Here is a 16866-nt window from a genome sequence, read left to right as displayed (position 1 = left end):
TAGACTTCAGATGCTATTTATTGTTTGAAGGGCACTGACAACATAGTTTCAAGGTGATGTGATTTGTGCCATGACAGCAGGGCATTTTCTCCTCTCTGGGTGTATCTGTGTTTACTGCAGCTATGCAGTTGTCATCTGCAACTGCCCTAAACTGATTGCAGCACTTGGATGCTTCCACATAACATGAGTCATTCGAGAGATATAAGATACAGCTGTTCTCTGTTCAGTTGTTATCTAATACCTACACTTTGAATGGGTTTCGATTGTCACGAAGTTGTCCTAACAACCTAATCTCCACTGGAGAAGTTCTTCTATTGCTTGTGAAACACTCAGAAATCCTCTGGAAACATTGAAGGAAAAGGCTCATGCAATTAGATGTTTGCAAAACATTAGAGAAAATGAAGTTATGCTAGCAAAGTGTTTCTGAACACCAAGACAAGCTCTCCTGGACACGCCTTCCACTCAAGCTGTAAGCAAGAGTGATGCCAGGTATGTCTCCCTGCACACCAATCTTATGTGGCCTTCTTGAGCCAACAGTTCCCTTGTCCTGAGTGCTCAAAACCAAAAACTACGAACTGCTTATTCATGTTTTATTTGTTAGTAAACTTACTCAGCATAAATAAATAAGAGTGGCCATTCAGTACAGCTGGCATCTGATGAGAAGTGCTCTTGAATGGCCCTGGGGTGACTTTAGATAGCAGCCTACTTCCTCTGGGCTCCTGCAATGGCAGGTTTCTCTTCACGGGTGATGGGAATGCTGCGCTCGGGGACGTCGCTTTGCTTCCTCGGTGCGCTCACCGTCAGGACACCATCCAGAGAGAGAGATGAGGTTATGGTCAGGGGATCCACGTCAGCTGGAATCCTGTATTTCCTGTTGAACTCCCTGGCAATAAAGCCATGTTCATCCTGCAAAAGGAGAAGAGAAGGAACAGCCCTGATTAGAAGTGTTCACGCAGTTCCACCTAGACCTTTGCGTAAAGTCTGAGTTTGGGAAGCTCCAGCTCTCAAAGGAAAACTTCTCGGAAATTGAAAAGAGTTTTTATTATGAGATGCTCTTTGTAAAGAGCTGAAACTGGCTGAAGCGAGAGCCTGCCCTGCCCATGCTGCAGATGCCTGCAGGCACACTGTTTGCAGGAGCAGACTTCATATTGCAGCTCTCGTGCCAGCCGGAGGCTGACTTCATTGCACAGCGCCGTGCTGTCACTGCTGAGGTGCAGGAGCTACATCCATGTCTGTTCCTGAGGGTCTCCAGGGCTCTTGTAACACAAATCCCCAGTGAGCTGATCTCAGCTATAGTGCTGGATTATTTCCTCAGCCAAAAATCTTCGCAGAAGCCATGTCAGACTTAACAGGCTCCCACCAGCTACAAGTAGTGCTGGATTTTCTGACTGACCCATCTGGGCTCCCAGAAGCTCTCGGAGCTGACAGTTACCGTGACATACCAACTTTATCATGAGGATTTGTTTCCTTCTGGGGTGGGCAATCCCTGTTACCTACAGCTTTGGACATGCCTTTTGACTTCTCTCTGCCCGGTTGCCGCAGAGGTGCCCGGAGCCAGCGAGCAGTGGGGTGACTGACAGCAGAACACAACCTTTAAGGGTTACAAAGTGCTAAATGGGCCTTTTTCAGGAAGAGATAGCCTCCTGCTAGTGGAACAGGGCAGTGCATTGATTCATTATGTGGTTTAATTATTACAGTTCATTGTTAACTTATTGAATGCCACCCTGCATTCCTGGCCACTACCCAGAAAGAGGGAGGCCCAGAAATGCCCATTTCAGAGCTGATTTCCCAGTTCAGTTCACAGCTCATGTAACACAGCAATAAGCCACCCTGCTGCTGCCCAGGCTGGGGTCAGCTGGGGGTTTGCACAGAGCATCTTCTGTTAGGACTGGATCGATAAAAACCACTAGAAGTGTTTGAGACAAGCACAGGAGACGACTGGTTTGCAGCCTCCTTGTTCAACTACAGATGAGGAAGCTCACACCGGCTCTACCAGTGGCCCAGTTAAAGCAGAGGTACCTGGCGCTCCTCGTGTTTCCCGTGAATTTCTACCATGTCCCCGAGCACCTTCACTTTTAGCTCCTCCGGGGAGAAATGCTTCACATCAAGATTTACAGTAAATTTGTCCTTCTCCAGTCGCATCTGCAAAATAAAGAGACGGCTTCAGGAAAGAGCAGGCAAGGGTTTCAGCTTCAAAAGGCTCTCGGCATACAGCTGGTATCTCCACATGCGCTGCCTGACCTCCTTCCTTCAGTCCTGGGGTTCTCATCTGGCCGGGTTTGTCCCTTGCTACATTAATGCCCCATCACTACAGCACCTACAATGGGATGCTTTGGCTCAGTCACAGGGGATAAACATTTTCTGGGGTGTGAGGAAGAGACTCTCTCAACCTGTATTTGTTTAAGCCAACTCTTCTTACATCCAATTCCTTTTACAGAGTGTCTGGAGGTTTCCAGTCTCTGCGACTGGATGTTGCTAAGTCTTTCTGGAAAAAGAAACCCTGACAGTGCAGCTGACTGCAGCTCATCTGTGTCACTTGGAGGCTTCCCCCTGTATCGTCACCCTTTAGTAACCAAAATAGCATGCCACAGGCGAGCTCTGCTGCCCCACTGCCCACCTCTCTTATCTGAGCAGCAGGACTTCTGCTGAAACTGAGTCACCTGCTGCTAATCTTACCTCCTTCCCTTCCATTTCGCACTTTATCACCTCCAGAAAATGCTGCTTTTTGCTGGCTGCAGAGGTTGAATTTGCATTTATTGACTGTCTTGGACAAGTAAGCGGGAGTTTACAAAGTCACTGCCTTCCTGCTGCATTCGTGGCCAGGAGCAGCCCCAGTGCCAGCTCTAGGCTTACTGCTTTCCGCAGTTTGACCTGGGAGGCTTCCTCCTCCTCCTGCTAGGCTACTTGTGAAGATTTCTCCACTGTGACAGTCGGATGCTGTTATCTGTGATGCTTATTGTGGCTGCTTCAGCACACAGCCAGACCCAGCTCACTAAACCAAGGAACATAAAGCAAAGATTAAGAAAACTCTTCCCCCTCGCTCCGGCTCTGAGTAGCTCTGTAAGTTACTTGTAAGCAGACAGCTGACCTGCAGACAGGGCAAGGTCATCTGAGCTGCGTGCCTCTTGGCTCAGCCCCTGGAACAAGCAGAGGGCTGTTTCGGGATCCCTTGGGTGCTGCGTCTTTCTGGAAATGCTGCTTTGCTCGGCGGCAGCTCTTTAACCAAGGCCCCTTTTCACCCCGCAGCCGCGGGCACCCACGCTGCCTGGCACCGGGGTCCTGCAGCCCATGTGCTGTTTGCTTCTCAGGAGGGAGCAGGAGTGAAAGTTTTGCAGGAAACTCGGCTTCTTCCGTGCTTCCATCAGCTCTTACGGTCATCTGCAGCACACACAGGGCTCAGTCTGCCTCCGTGCCCGCAGCTACGGCGATGCTTGCTCCCGGTCACAAGTGATTAGCAGAGCGTGCAGAGGTTCTTGCCTAAAGCGGAGGAGCAGACAAACACAGCACCCTTTTCCCCAGGGATTTCCTGTTAACCACCTACAAGCAGCTTCCCAGCTCTCAGCTCTCCCAGCTCCCCGGCTCCAGACCCGTCGGGATGCGCACCCTGCGATAGCAAAGAGCAGTAAGAAGGGAAGATTACCTCCGAGAGTCCCGTCTCCAGCCAGCTGGGCATCCGAAAGATGGGGGATCTCATCAGGAAGGGGCTGAGGCTGGGGGAAGCGGGGAGCAGCTCAGACTCCTGCAGGTGCTCTCCAAAAATCTGGTCAAAGATACGACTCGGTGCCAACCAAGATAAGAGAGGTCTGCGGATCAGGGGGTTGTGAATGGTGATATCCATCGGAGCGCAGCGGAGGAGCGGAGCAGAGGACTGTGCTGCGGTGCCGTGCCCGGAGCAGGGGGCAGCTTTATACCCACACGGCTGGCGGGGCCTCTCCCCCCGCGGCCTCTCGAATAGTGGTGTCAGGGATTTTATTGTCCTGCTCCTGGGCTGGTCCCTCCAGCGGTGCCCAGGAGCTGTCTGGGGGATTTGAACAGGCTGCTAAGGAGGAGGGGGAAGGGGAGAAGAAGAAAAGGAGCCTAATGGGGCAGCAAGAAGCCCAACCGCCCGGCCGCCCGCCCCGCTCCCCACGTGCTGTTTATCTGCAGAGTCCCAGGCGGGCTTTGGCGGATGTTCCCGGCTGCTTTGGATGCCAGCAGGATCAATGCAGCTCCTATCTTTGGCTCACACGGAAAAGGACAAGGGGCCGTTGTTCCCGGTGACAGCACCGAGGCCGCAGCTCCCCACAGCACCCACGTGTCTAGGGAGAGCTCTGCCTCTCCCTAAGGCAAAGGGAGCCCCAGGCCCGGCTGAGCGGGAGGGCAGGATGGGCCCCGGGAGGTCTTGGCCGAGATGCCCCTGAGAGCAGCTCTGCGGCCCAGCCAGCATCGCGGCCCTAGCACCCGCAGGGGCGTGCAAGTGAAGGGTGATCTCCGCATCGCGTCAGCCCGACACCTCTCCTCCTTTGCCCACTACAGAAACCACTTTGTTGGAGAGAGCAGAAGAGCCCAGCGCTCCGGGAGCGGAGATAAAGCGGGCACAGCAGCGGCCCCATGGAGCTGCACGGCTGCGTGCCCTCTGCGGGATGCAAACCGCCACCGCCTGCGCCCCTGCAGCAAGCTCATTTCCTAAAATGAATGCTCCTAATATGCCTTAATTCACACATTTACTGTGGTTCCTGCTTTGCCATTGAACCTAAATCATGAGACTGGGTTCAGCCTAGCAGCTGTCCTGAAAGGACAGGAACGTGTCTCCCTCTGAGAGCTTGCAGCTGAAATGCAAGCTTTTTGCATCGAGAGTGCTGGCCCAAGGGCACACCATGCTTACTGCCAGCACCACCAGAAGGGGCTGAGCCTCCTCCTCTCAGCTTGCCTGCAAGAACAGGGAGCAGAATTCGCTCCGTGCAACAGCCCAGCCATAAATACCTTCTCCAATTCATCAGCAGCAGTGCACCTGCTCTCATACTGCAGGGACATAGGCTCACGGAAATCTCTGGTTTCAGGGTACGAGGAGCTTAACTGGGCACCAACCCCCCCAGTTCAATAACGTGGATCTAGGCCAGCTTTCGGATGCCTGGTTAAGTCATGTCTCCAGCACAGGCGTTCCTCTGGGTCCCACCACACGGTGCTGAAGCCTTGGCCGGGGGACAGCCAGCTCGCAGCAGCACCGTTCGGGATGTGGGGTGACGATGGTGACTTTGCATGACCCGACTGAGCACCAGCCACCACGAACCACTGCCCTGTCCCCGTGGGGTGCCTCAGGGGTGTCAGGGCCAGTGTTTGGGGCTCTGAACCCCTCGAGGAGGGGATCTCAGGGGAAGGGGTGCAGGATCCTCCCCACGGAGAGGCAGAGCCTGCGCTGCCTGCAGGAATGCAGCGAGGAGCTTCCCTCGTCACCCTGGCGAGGCGACCCGGGGCCTGCGCGCGGGGCTATTTTGGTCCGTCTTTTTATCACACACTCCTCCCTGTGGAATTCACCCAACTAAAACCTTGCAATCTGCAGCCTTCACTCTCAGAGGCGGCGAGCGCGCCGACGGTCCCCTTCCCCGGCACGCCATGGCTGCACGGACCGTGCCCCACGCCTACCCCATGAGTTCCGAGTATGAGTTCGCCAACCCCAGCAAGATCTACGACCAGAACTTTGGAGAAGGTAAGGAGGGAGGTGGGGCCCCCCGGCACCTTTCTGTCCTCTGCTGCAGGAGGCTGCTGGAGTCTTTCTGGGGAGGCTGAGCTCCAGAGCGGGGCTCCTGGAGCCAAGGAAGCTTGAGCATGGGAACCCAGGTAAAACCAGGGAGCAATAGCCAGGGTCTTTCTCTTTAGGTCCATCCCCTCCACCCATGCCCAGTGCTGTCTCCCCTGTCCCTCCCTCATGCCCCCAGTGGTCTGTCATTCGTGCACACCTTGTGCCAGTGCAGAGCAAAACGCTCCTCTGCAGCCTGGCTACGGGTCAGGCTTTCCTCCAGCAGCCCCCACACCTCCTGCCCGACGCACACCCCATGCACACCCAGAAGAGGCTGTGCAGGACACGTCCCTGCGCTCGCCTTCATCGCCAGGGGAGGCTGAGCGGGGAGCCCTGGCCATGGGAGAGGTGGGCAGGCAGCGCTCCCACCCCTGCCCGCGGCAGGAGGGGTGAAAATTTAGAAAGCTGCTGGTGCAAAGAGGGGGGGAGATTTTGTAGCCGGGGGCAGCGGAGAAAAGCTGAGCTGGGGTGTTGAGCACAAAGCCCAGCAGCGGCTGGTGGAGAGGAAGGAATGTGGGCAGCAGCAGAACCATTCAGCGCCTGCACAACAGCGTGAAAAGGCAAAAAGCTCCAAGGAAAGCCCCCCGGACAATGGCACACAAAAGGCCTTTTAGTTCTTCAAGGGCAGTTTCTTCACCATCAGCATTTTGCCTGCCAAGCCCTGGCCGTGGGCTTTGCACTGCCAAGCGCCCAGTGCACCCACCAGTCCCTCCCAGTGCACCCAGCAGGCACTCGTGGTGTGCGAGCGTCTGGCACCGAGCGTGGCTTCGGAGGCACAAGGGCAGGAACCACCAGAGACTCCGTCCCCATCACGTAGATGATGTGGTGGCAAAGCCAAGGTGTTCGCTAGGTCCCAGCCTCCTCCTGTCCCCCTGCCAAGCTTCCTTCTCCAGCCCCTTGCCCGGGAAACCCTCACCGGGTCTCATTTTCAGGTGTGTCCCCATGTGAGATTCTAGCCCCTGCCCTGTACCACGGCTACTACATCAGGCCCCGCATCAACAAGCAGCTGGACCGAGGCACGTCCGAGGTCAGCCTCAACGAGCACAAGTTCCAGGTGTTCCTGGACGTCTGCCACTTCCTCCCCAGCGAGCTCACCGTCCGCACCGTGGACAACCTGCTGGAGGTGATGGGGCAGCACCCGCAGAAGGCTGACCGCCACGGCTTCATCTCCCGAGAGTTCACCAGGACCTACATCCTCCCGCTGGACGTCGACCCCTTGCTGGTGAGGGCCACCTTGTCCCACGACGGCATCCTAAGCATTGTGGCTCCCCGGACGGGGAAGGAGGTGAAGGCCAGGGTCAACGAGGTGAAGATAACCCACCAGGAGCAGGCGGTGGGGAAAGAAGAACGGTCTGGGGAGGGAAAAGGGAAGGAAGAGTCCTAAGGGCCCCAAAGCTGGGCTTGAGTGGGGGGTTAGGGGGGGACAGGGTGGGGAGTCACAGTGCCAGACCCCGATTTCTCACCACCAGCGCCCAGCAGGGCTGGGAGGCAGCCGTGTAAACGCCAGACTTCTGCTTCTTACGGCTGATGGTTGGAAAAAGGGGCTTGGAATTGAAAAAAAGAAAAGGGGACTGAAGTGTTTGTGTGAGGGACTGTAATGCAAGTTTTCTCCTGGGCCAAGCGCCCGCTGAGCACCATGCCCTTCCCTCTCCCCGCGTGGGAAGGGTGACTCTCACCCAGCGCCAGCCCAGAAGCTGCTCCTGCCCCAGGGAAGGAACGAGCCCAGCGCCTCGATTCGGAGCCGGCGGCTGACCTGTGTGCAGACACAGGGCTCTCGTTGGTCTGTAAAAGCGCCTGCAGCTCTCGGGAGGAAGGAGAAATAAATCTGCCTCCGGCCTGCTGTCGTTCGCCCCGGGTTTGCATTGCTTCTGGCCACGCCGCGGGCGTGGGCTTGTGGAGGCTCACGGTGAGAGTCCAGAGCTGGAGCTGGAGTCAGCCCGAGTAAATAATCACCAAGCCATGGCCCTGCCTCAGACCACTCGTTTGTGGGGCGTGAGGCTTGTCCACACGCAGACCACTCAGCTCTAGTGAGGGGAGCAAACCCCAAAATGCCGAAGGGAAGGGCTCTGCTCAGGTCCCAAACACCTCGCGGGCATCCCAGCACCCGCTGTGGAGCCACAGAGGGGAGAATTCTGCCCCTTTTGCAGACACGGTGATGCTACCGGCTACATGAGAAACCCATCCACGGCCGTGTGATGCTGGGCCAGGGATCGGGTGTGCTGCTGCCGGCAGCAGCTGCTGCCTCGGCCGGCCCCAGGGCTCAGCAGGCGCCAGGCACAATCCTCGTCAGTGCCAATTAAAGCAGCCAAATTGCTGTGTCACTGGCCAAATATGGGGGTCCCTGGCAGGGCTCCGTGCAGCCCTCCCATGGGAGACGGAAAAGCTCCAGGGACCCATGGCCGGAGCCTCCTCCTGCCGGGACGTGGCTGTGGGTTTCTGCACGCTGCCTCCCTGCGCGGACAGGACCAGAAAGGCCGTGCTCAGGCTGCTCCTTCGCCCACCAACCTCCGTGCTGCTGCTTTCTGCTCCTCGGGGCCCCTGCCAGCAGTGGGGGTCAGAGGGAAGCGGAGAGCTGCCCCACTTGCCAGCACCATGGGAGCGAGCAGGAGGGTGACTGAGCAGCCATCCTGCCCAGTGCACATCACCCACACCCGTGGTACGTGCTGCCGAGGGATGCCCTTACTCTGTAGGACCAGATAAGCTGCTGCCAGAGAGCATTTCAGTTGCTGCCAAAATGAAAATCTTTACGAGAGGCTTTGTCTAGGTTATTGGTAATAATTGCAGAGATAACCCTCTGCTAGTGGCCGTCGGTCACCCGAAGTGGCCACTTGTAAGGGCAGGAACTTCGCAGCCCTCGAGAAGCGACTGCTCTGCGTGCAACCCCCCTGCTCCTGGGCGCACGCAGCACCAGCTTCCAGCACCGCACACACCGCATCCCACTCGCAGCAGCACCCACCCGGGTCCCCAAAAACAGCCACGGGGCCTGGGCTGGGGCTACCAGGGAGCGGATCCTAAGGCAGAAGAGGCCAGACGAGTTCAGAGCTCTCTCATCTTCATTTTTTGGAGACGATGCCAGCTCGCTGTGTGCTGTACCACACCTATCACAGTCTGCTCCCAGTCCCCCGGTGCCTGCAGTACCCCGACACCGCTGCAGTGGAAACACCCAGCATTAGCAGCCGCTCCGCTGCTCTCTTCCCCCTCTGGCTTTTATTAGCTCTGCCTTTGCTCTCCACCAAGTTCATTCTCCTTCGCTGGGCACTCGCAGGCTCGTCCTGTGCCAATTGCACAGCTCGCTACCCAGACGACGTCTCCGGGCGCGTGAAGACGGCTGCCCCGGGCGGTGCGGGGCTGGCACTGCCTGGTGGCGGCCGGGGGCTGCTCCCCACCCCTGTGCACGCCGGAGCCCGGTGGGTTTGCTGAGCTCTGGAGGCCAGGGCTGCCTCCCAGCCCCGCAGACAGGGGCTGTGGAGGGAATGCAGAACGGCAGCCAAGTGCTCTCCAGCCCTGCCAATGTTTTCGATGCCTTTCTGTTTCGCCGGTGGAGCTCAAACCAGCAGCCCCAGCACTTGTGTCAGGGGCTGCTGGGAACAGGCTCGCAGCCTTTTTATTTTCTTTCTCCACAAAGCAACAAAGCCCAAGTTATCCCAGAAATCAAAACAGGCACGGGCTCACTAAATCAACAGGGTCTGTGGCAAACCCAGAGACACGCAGTCTGCACTTTCCCAGGGGGACGCAGGCTCCTGAGACCACCCGGCCTTTGCAGGAGCCTGAGGACAGGGTCCTGTTGGGACAGACCGAATCCTGACTCGGCCAGACCCTCAATCCTCCCTGGGGTGCTGGGTGTGCTGGGTGACCCCAGAGCATTTCAGTGCCAGAGCCAGGCTGTGCGGCTCACCCAGGACTCACCCGAGAGCAGCAGTGCCCCGTGGTCCATGCACAGCAGAACTCTTCTCCTCCTGCCGCTTCTGGACAGCCCCAGGCTTTGCCCTGCACTTGGGCAGCCGACAAACGGTGCCGTGAGCCTGGCCGAGAGCAGGGGCACAGCCTGAGCAGGGGGCTAGGGCTGGCTCCCCGGCCAGAAGGGTCAATTAAAGCTCAGCCACCTGTGAGGCCAGCACAGAGCTGCCAAACCTCGCCTGTGGAGCTCACGGGCTCTGCCCCAGGGTGCCACCAACACGGCACCTTCAGTATTTGGCATCAGCTCAAGGACCAGCTCCTCGGGACACGGCCCGGGGCGCAGGCTGGAGGGATCTCCCCGGGGGTACAGAGGATGGGTGAAAGGCACAGGGGTGAGCCTGGGGGCTGCACTGCACACCCTTAACGCCGCGAGCTGGGCTTCTTACACACTCACAAGCCCAAAGCTTCCCCTCGGACAGCTCTGTAAGGCCGGGGCACGGGCAGGATCCAGAGCAGGACCGCAGCCGGGAGCCCGGAGCCCCCCGGTAGATGGCAAGCACGGCCCCGGCGCGGCGCTGGCGAGAAACCCGAGCCGGGCAGACACTCCCCGGGAGCTGCCGGGGGCCGGGAAGCAGGAAACACGGGCTGTGCCCGGCCACAAGCCGCTCCTGCTGCGCGGAGGAGGCAGCGACATGGGCAACCGCTGCAGCCGCGGCCGCCCGCGGTGAGTGGGGCGGCGGCGGGCAGGGGGTGGGCATCTCCCCCCAAACCGCCACCGCCACCCCGACAAGTTTTTTGGTTTTTTTTTTTTTTTTTTTTTTTTGAGGCGGGGGGGGGGCTCCTCAGCCCGGCTTCCCCCTGGTCGGGGCTGAGAAGAGCCGAGGGACCAGCAATCGGATCCCCCAAAGCCAACCAAGAGCCGGGAGGGGCGCCCTGAGGGCAGGGCACCCGTCGGGGACCCCCTGTCCGCTGCTCTCCCCGCTTGGGGAGCCCTGGCAGCTCCTCCTGGGGCTGCGGGTCCGTGTCCCCGGGGGGACGCAGCCCTTTAACCCCCCCCCCCAGGCCCGATGAAACAGGGCAGAGCGGGGAGCGTCCCGCGGTGCCGGGTCTGCTGAGCCCCCGGGGGGGTGCGAGGGGGGAGCGGCGGCTGGCGGCCGAAGCCCGGAGGACATTCCCTGCCTCCAGCGCCGGCTTTGCTCAAGCGTCCGAAAATCGCCGGCGCTTTTTAATAATTAAAAGCGGCACAGCATCACCTAGCGGCTGCAGCAGAGGAGGGGGGTTGGGGGGGGGTCAGGGAGTTTGGGATTCGGGGCTAAAGCCCCTTTTCCTACATCCTCTGCCCTGTGCCTGGGGGAAATGAGGCACCCGGGGCATCTGCTGGGGCCGGGCTGGGGGCGGTGAGAGCCACGGGCGCACGTCGTGGGGCACTGCCAGGTCCAAGCAGTGCCAGGCCCTGTGCAAACACTGCTGCTCCTGAAGGAGGCACAAACCCGGATCTGGAGGTCACTCGCCCAGGCAGGGCCGAGCAGGAGAGAGGCTTTGTGCTCCGGCTGGGGAGCAGCGATGGCTCCTGCCGGCTCCTCTGGGGCAACGTCAAGTTCTGCTGTCCCAAGGGACCAGGGCTGCTGTGTCCTGCGTGATTTTATTCCCAGGGGCTGCGTGGAAAACAAGAAGCTGGCATGGTGTTTCTGCTGGTGGCAGCAGGGGACAGGGCTCTGGCCAAAGACCCTTTTGCCCCCAGCACCCCTGTGGGACTCGGGTGCTCCCACCTGCCTTAGGGGCTGTGTGGGGCCCTAAAAAAGCAGAGCTCTCTCCCCAGGAGCAGCTGTCCCTGCCCTGCACGGGGAAACGCCTGGGTGAAGGTAAATGGGGACGTGCTGTTGGTAACATGGGCTGTGGGACACCTACAGAGGACCGCGACCAAGCACAGCGAAGCCCCGCTGCAGCAGCTTGCGTGATTCATGGCTTCACCTTGGTGACAGAGGGGAAAAAAATGCTGCTTAATTTTAGTTCAGGTGTTTCCAGGCCCCAGAACCGCTTGTATTTTCGGATACTTGCTCAGCACCACAGCGGCGTCAGCAAAGAGCTGGGCTTCCTAAAGAAAGCTGAGACTTACAAAAGGGCTCAGGGGAGGCAGGCACCCGCCTGCTGGATGGAAGATCCTTGTCATGATCACTGCCAAAGTGTGGGCCTTAAGGGGGGGCAAACGGCGAGAGACCGGGGAGGTTCCTGAAATCTTCAGAGAAAAGCCATTACAGCAAACTTCTTCACAGAGGAAAGCTGCTGATGGAGGAAAGTGTGCCCACGGGTCCGGGTACCTCTGCAGTACAGCCCTGGGGAGGATTCTTACCTTACCCAGTGTGCATGGGCAGCAAAGGACGTCAAGGTTTGGGAACCACAGTGAAACAGGCTTGTGTAGGGCAGAGATCAGGATGCTGCTGACACGGGGAAAGGAGAAGCAGTGTATCGCTGCGCGCTGTCATGCAGAGTACAATCTAGCAGGCTGTGAGTTAGTTACAACACGTCTGACCTGGTTTTGAGAAGAGGAGGGGAGAGGTTTGCCCTGCTCTCGTTTCCCTTGCCACATCCTTTCTAATTACCGCAGATCTGAGGCAAGGAGATGCCATCTCCTGCCGGGCTGCGATTAGCCTGCAGACAGCCTCAGCGTACCTCCAGCCTACACGCTGCCTGCTAAGGCCTCTCTGCAAAGAAAGACAACCCAAACAAGACAGAGCGGCTTGGAAAGCTGGTTCAGGAACCCACCTCCCAGGAAAGAGGCAAGGGACCCTGCCAATTTTACTTCAGATGGCGTTATTTTAATTACAGTGCACAACCTGCCTGAATGCTGTGAGGAAGTCAAGGCTCGAGCACACAAGACTTGCCAGGGAGGGCCCTGGAGACCCTGCGAGCTCACAGGGACAGTGGAGGGGGGGAGCCGCAAGTGAGAACCCCCCCAGGACAAAGTTGCCTTGCTGGCAGCCCCCAGATTTTGTCTGCCAGGGACTGGAGGGCTGGCGGGACACAGCAGAGGGGCGAGAAGCAGCGTTGGATCCTTTTGTACAGGCACGGCCCCCCTGCCCTCCCCAGGGCTGCCTTTGACTTCCCAGCTCCAGCAGGCCTGGTTAATCATTGCCGGCCATTTCGGAGGTTTCCAGGTTCATGGCCATTATTTTCCTTTTCTCCTTTTGCCATTAGAGCACCAAAGCCGGTACCGCACGCACTCAGCCCTGCTCAGCCGCCTCCCCAAAATGCCTCTAAAAGCAGGCAGGGGCAGAGCTCTGCCTCAGGGGCTGCTTTGTGGCAGACGTGTCTGGCGAATGCACACCCCATGGGACACACAGCGCTCCTTGGTACCAGCTGGGAGCTCTCCAGCCCCGTTCAGAGCACTGCCTGCCCGTTTTCAGCTGTGCTGCAGCCCACGGGCGGCTGGCACCTGCTCTCCTCCAGACCAGCGAGTGTGCTGCAAGGATAACATTTGCTTTGTGCTGCAGGGATAACATTTGCTTCGTGCATCTGGCACGGAATGTGACACGTCTCTGCTCGGCCAGGCGGACGGGCTGCCCGGCCAGCGCCAGCCCTCGGGAGCTCGGCTCCCGGCTCTGTTGTTGCAGCAGGAACGAATTTGGCTCCTGTCCGCACCGTGGCTGGGCCGTAGCTGTGTTTGGCTTGTCGCTCTCTGGTCACACAGGTACAGACAAGATTAGGGTTTGGCTTGGCTTGTATAAAGCGCGCAGCTTGTTTGGTTTGGTAGTGTTTTAGGTGGAAAACTGCGAACGGGAAAAACACAGTCTGAAACATTAAATCAGCACATGGGCTGTGCAGCTGTTCCTTGGGCACGGTGGCCAAAGCACAGGGCACGGGGCTATCAGAGCATCTGGCCCTAAGAGAAATGTTTCGTGCTAGCTGAGATCATGCTCAGCACTTCACATCTTTGGTCACGGAGCTGTGGAAACGCAGTTGCAAAACCACAGTGGAATCTGTTCCCACTCGCACTGATGCATGTGCATAGGGGACAACCAGACAGGGCAGGATGGCAAGGAACCTTGTGGGTGTCTGTAGGGCAAGGCAGATCAGCCACAAAAGAAGGAAATGCAGCCCCACGTCTCTCCCTTGGACCTTCTCCCTGCAAAAGCCACTCAGGTTCAGAGGGTGCCTCGTTCCACCAGCAGGGCTGGAGCCCACGGAGCTGCTCGGGGGGTCCTGGCAGCCCCAGACACCCCGGGGTGGTTGCAGCAGGCTGGGATCTCAGACCTTCCCCACGGCACGGATGCGGTACCCTGGGGTGGTGCACTTGGGTTTGCATGTTATGAGAGCAGAGGCTGGGGCTTCTCCGGGCTGACGTCTCTCTCTGATTTCAGGAACTGTCTTTCGCTTTTTAAAAGGAAGAAGGAAAGGCAAGGTAAGGATTTGTGAAGATGCTCTACAGCACAAGAACAGGGGGTGTAAATCAGCCCCTGGTTAGCTGGCATTCATCAGTGCTGGCTGTGAGTGGATCCCTGAGGCTGAGACCCTCTCCCAAACTCTTCCGTACCTAACCTTTCTGAAGAGAAGAGGCAAGAGGCAAAATTTCATTAAAACTTACAGCGAGAGGGGTATGATATGCCATGGAGCTCAGCAAGGGGGAGGGAAGGGGCTTCAGCAGTATCTTTAAAATACCGGAGTCTCACATCGAAAAGCGTGTGAGTGCTCTCGAGTGGCAGCAAAGCAGAAGCTGCATCAAACACCCCTAAGAGCCGCAAACATCTGTCTGACATCAGTGCCCCAGGATAAAGGGGGGTCCTACGTAGCCCAGTCGTGTCCTGTGGCCTTTGGACCATGCTGGGCAAAATATGTTTGCAGGCAGCAGAGGAAATAACAAAGTTAAAACTGGATCTGACTTCTCCAAGGGCCTGACAAGGAAGCTCTCTGTGCTGTGTGCGTCCTCCTAGGTTCTGCCAAGAACATTGCGGTCCACAGCATGTTGTCATCCCAGGAAACCGTATTTTTTCCAAAGAAACAAGTCCAGGCTTTCTTCTCGGAGGCAGGCCTCAAAGACAGCGTTAGGGCTGAGGATGTCAGATGGGGTGGAAATTTGATTTGCGTCCAGTGGAGAGAGCCCATGTGCCAGATGCTGCATTTCTGAATTCAGAGATGGAACAATAAACAGTTGTGTTAACCTGATCCGCTGGTGTTTCTTTTTCAGGAACTAATGTGAGACATGAGAGCCAACAGCACCAGCCTGGCAGGAAGGTAAACAGCTTCCCAGAGTTGTTTTGCTGACGGGATACCGACAGGACGGAGCTGACCATCACCTCCTGGCCTTGAGGGGTCAGGGAGATGTGGGGCAGTTATCCACAGCTGTGAAATGCCTCGTCTGATGTAGGCTGTGGGAACGATGTGGGAACAATTTTTTCCCCTAAAAGTGCAGTGGAAGCAGTAGGATGAAACCTGTCTCTCTGAGCAGGAGGTGTCAGAGGGCTGGGGGTGCTGGGGGCAGCATGCAGGCGTCTCTGCCTGGCCCGGGGAAGGCAGGCGTAGCAGTAGCCCAGAGCTGACCATCTGGAGCTTTTTCTCCCCAAAGGCTCCAACATACGAAAATGTCCCGGAGTCTCCTGTCTACGCCACTGTGAGTAAACCCAAGAACATGAAGCAGGACGACAGCATTCATTACGCAGACATCCAGGTGTTCACCAAGGTCCGGGAGCGCTCTGCGGAGGAGGTGAAGAACTTACAAATGCAGAATGCCACAGAGTATGCCACCCTCAACTTCCCCCGGCCCAGGCTGAAATATGACAGTAAGAACGGGACCCTGGTTTAAAAAGCTTGGTGCCCCTCTCCTCGTTCAGCAGCAAAAGGATTTCACAGACTTAGAGATGCTGTAGACTCGAGCTAACCTCATGGACACGTCGAGTCTGCCTGCGAAGCAGAGAGGCTGTGTCTTCCACCTGCGTGTGCCTTCAGAGGACAGAGGCGTATTTATTCTCACATGAGGAACAGTTACCTGTCTGGTTCTGCTGGCAAAAAAAGCCACCTCTTCCCCTTGGAAAATCTGCATTGCCTCTGAAGCTGGCAACCCATCTCCTCTCAGCCCTGCGAGAAGGCAGAGCTGCTGCTTGGCTGGTGATGGTTAAAACCACAGCCCGGAGCTGCTGGAGGGTGTTCCAAGAGCGGCTCTGCCGGCGGATTTGGGAACACGGCATAGAGGAGTCCATACTGGGACAAGGGAGATGTTGCCATGGGATTTTATGATGATGTTAAGAAAATTCTGCACTGTGCAGAATGACATGTGGATGATATTGGGAGGAAATTGTATGGAAGTTTTAAGAGTACCTGCTGCGATGTTTTCCTCCAACACCAGCCACTGTACACTGCAATCATGCACTATGTGCATCCCTTTTCTCAAAAAGCAGTGTTTTACAGCCATGCACAGCACACTGAGACCAAGGCCAGAAATGCAGAATTAACTGAAAGGTACAGAACAATTTCACTGGAGGGCGGTACTGACAGGCATCCTTACCCCAAGGTGCACAGAAGTGAGCACTGAGCTCTTGGCTCTGACTGGCAATGAAAGAAGGCAAATTTGCAGGTTATCTGCAAGGCAGCCATTTAAAAGCCACTGCCTATATTTAGGGCAGTTATCCGATCCTTAGAGTACAGTAGCTGTTTGCATGCCTGAGACACTAGGAATGAATCCTGGCCAACTTCAGAGAGGGCTTTGGACTTTTTCTCCATGTTTTCTTATTTTGTATTGTCAGCCTTAGTTATAAAACCATGTAACGCAGAGCACATACCACGTGGTGTTTTCTGCTAAAGCTCCCAAATACACATTTGAGAATTTATTGGTTTAAAATAATGTCAGTACAGCAGCCGTCCAAAAGGCTTCTGCCACTGGACTGAAATTGACAGTGGCACCATTGGCAGTTGCAGAGTGCTCCCAAGCAGTGTCCTCAGGCCCTAAATCAATGGTTGGCACGTTCTGTTCCTCAGTAATGGTCTGCATAGCCAAATGCAGGTCGTGGAACAACCTGTTTATTGCCAGTGTTGAAAAATGGACTTCATTGTACACTTTATAAACATGCATCATTTTGCATATTATGGCTTAGCTAAATGTAAAAAAAACATGAAGGAGTTCCTGCTCGTTACAAAAAAAAATAAAGCTGGTACGGGTAGTGTGTACTAATATGGAAGTGTTTTAAGGACCAGTCCTACAATTT

At 56.8% G+C, this 16866-nt stretch overlaps 3 protein-coding genes across 3 annotated transcripts; 2 read left to right on the top strand and 1 right to left on the bottom strand.

Annotated features, from left to right (window-relative positions):
• Positions 1 to 4094, bottom strand: CRYAB (crystallin alpha B). Its single transcript, XM_040534571.1, has 3 exons — positions 3641 to 4094; positions 2020 to 2142; positions 1 to 906 (listed from the first exon to the last, which is right to left on the bottom strand). The coding sequence occupies exons 1-3, from the start codon at positions 3836 to 3838 to the stop codon at positions 703 to 705; spliced, it is 525 nt and encodes a 174-aa protein (XP_040390505.1). The 5' UTR covers positions 3839 to 4094; the 3' UTR covers positions 1 to 702.
• A 212-nt stretch (positions 4095 to 4306) lies between these two features.
• Positions 4307 to 8522, top strand: HSPB2 (heat shock protein family B (small) member 2). Its single transcript, XM_040534570.1, has 2 exons — positions 4307 to 5686; positions 6709 to 8522. The coding sequence occupies exons 1-2, from the start codon at positions 5593 to 5595 to the stop codon at positions 7158 to 7160; spliced, it is 546 nt and encodes a 181-aa protein (XP_040390504.1). The 5' UTR covers positions 4307 to 5592; the 3' UTR covers positions 7161 to 8522.
• A 1439-nt stretch (positions 8523 to 9961) lies between these two features.
• On the top strand, positions 9962 to 16828 carry C22H11orf52 (chromosome 22 C11orf52 homolog). Its single transcript, XM_040534573.1, has 4 exons — positions 9962 to 10397; positions 14032 to 14072; positions 14856 to 14902; positions 15234 to 16828. Exons 1-4 carry the CDS (start codon positions 10366 to 10368, stop codon positions 15468 to 15470), a joined length of 357 nt encoding a protein of 118 aa, XP_040390507.1. The 5' UTR covers positions 9962 to 10365; the 3' UTR covers positions 15471 to 16828.
• Positions 16829 to 16866: the final 38 nt, after the last annotated feature.

This window comes from Cygnus olor, chromosome 22 (genome assembly GCF_009769625.2).
Source record: "Cygnus olor isolate bCygOlo1 chromosome 22, bCygOlo1.pri.v2, whole genome shotgun sequence".
NCBI lineage: Eukaryota > Metazoa > Chordata > Aves > Anseriformes > Anatidae > Cygnus > Cygnus olor.
This window is presented reverse-complemented; position numbering and strand designations above follow the sequence as displayed.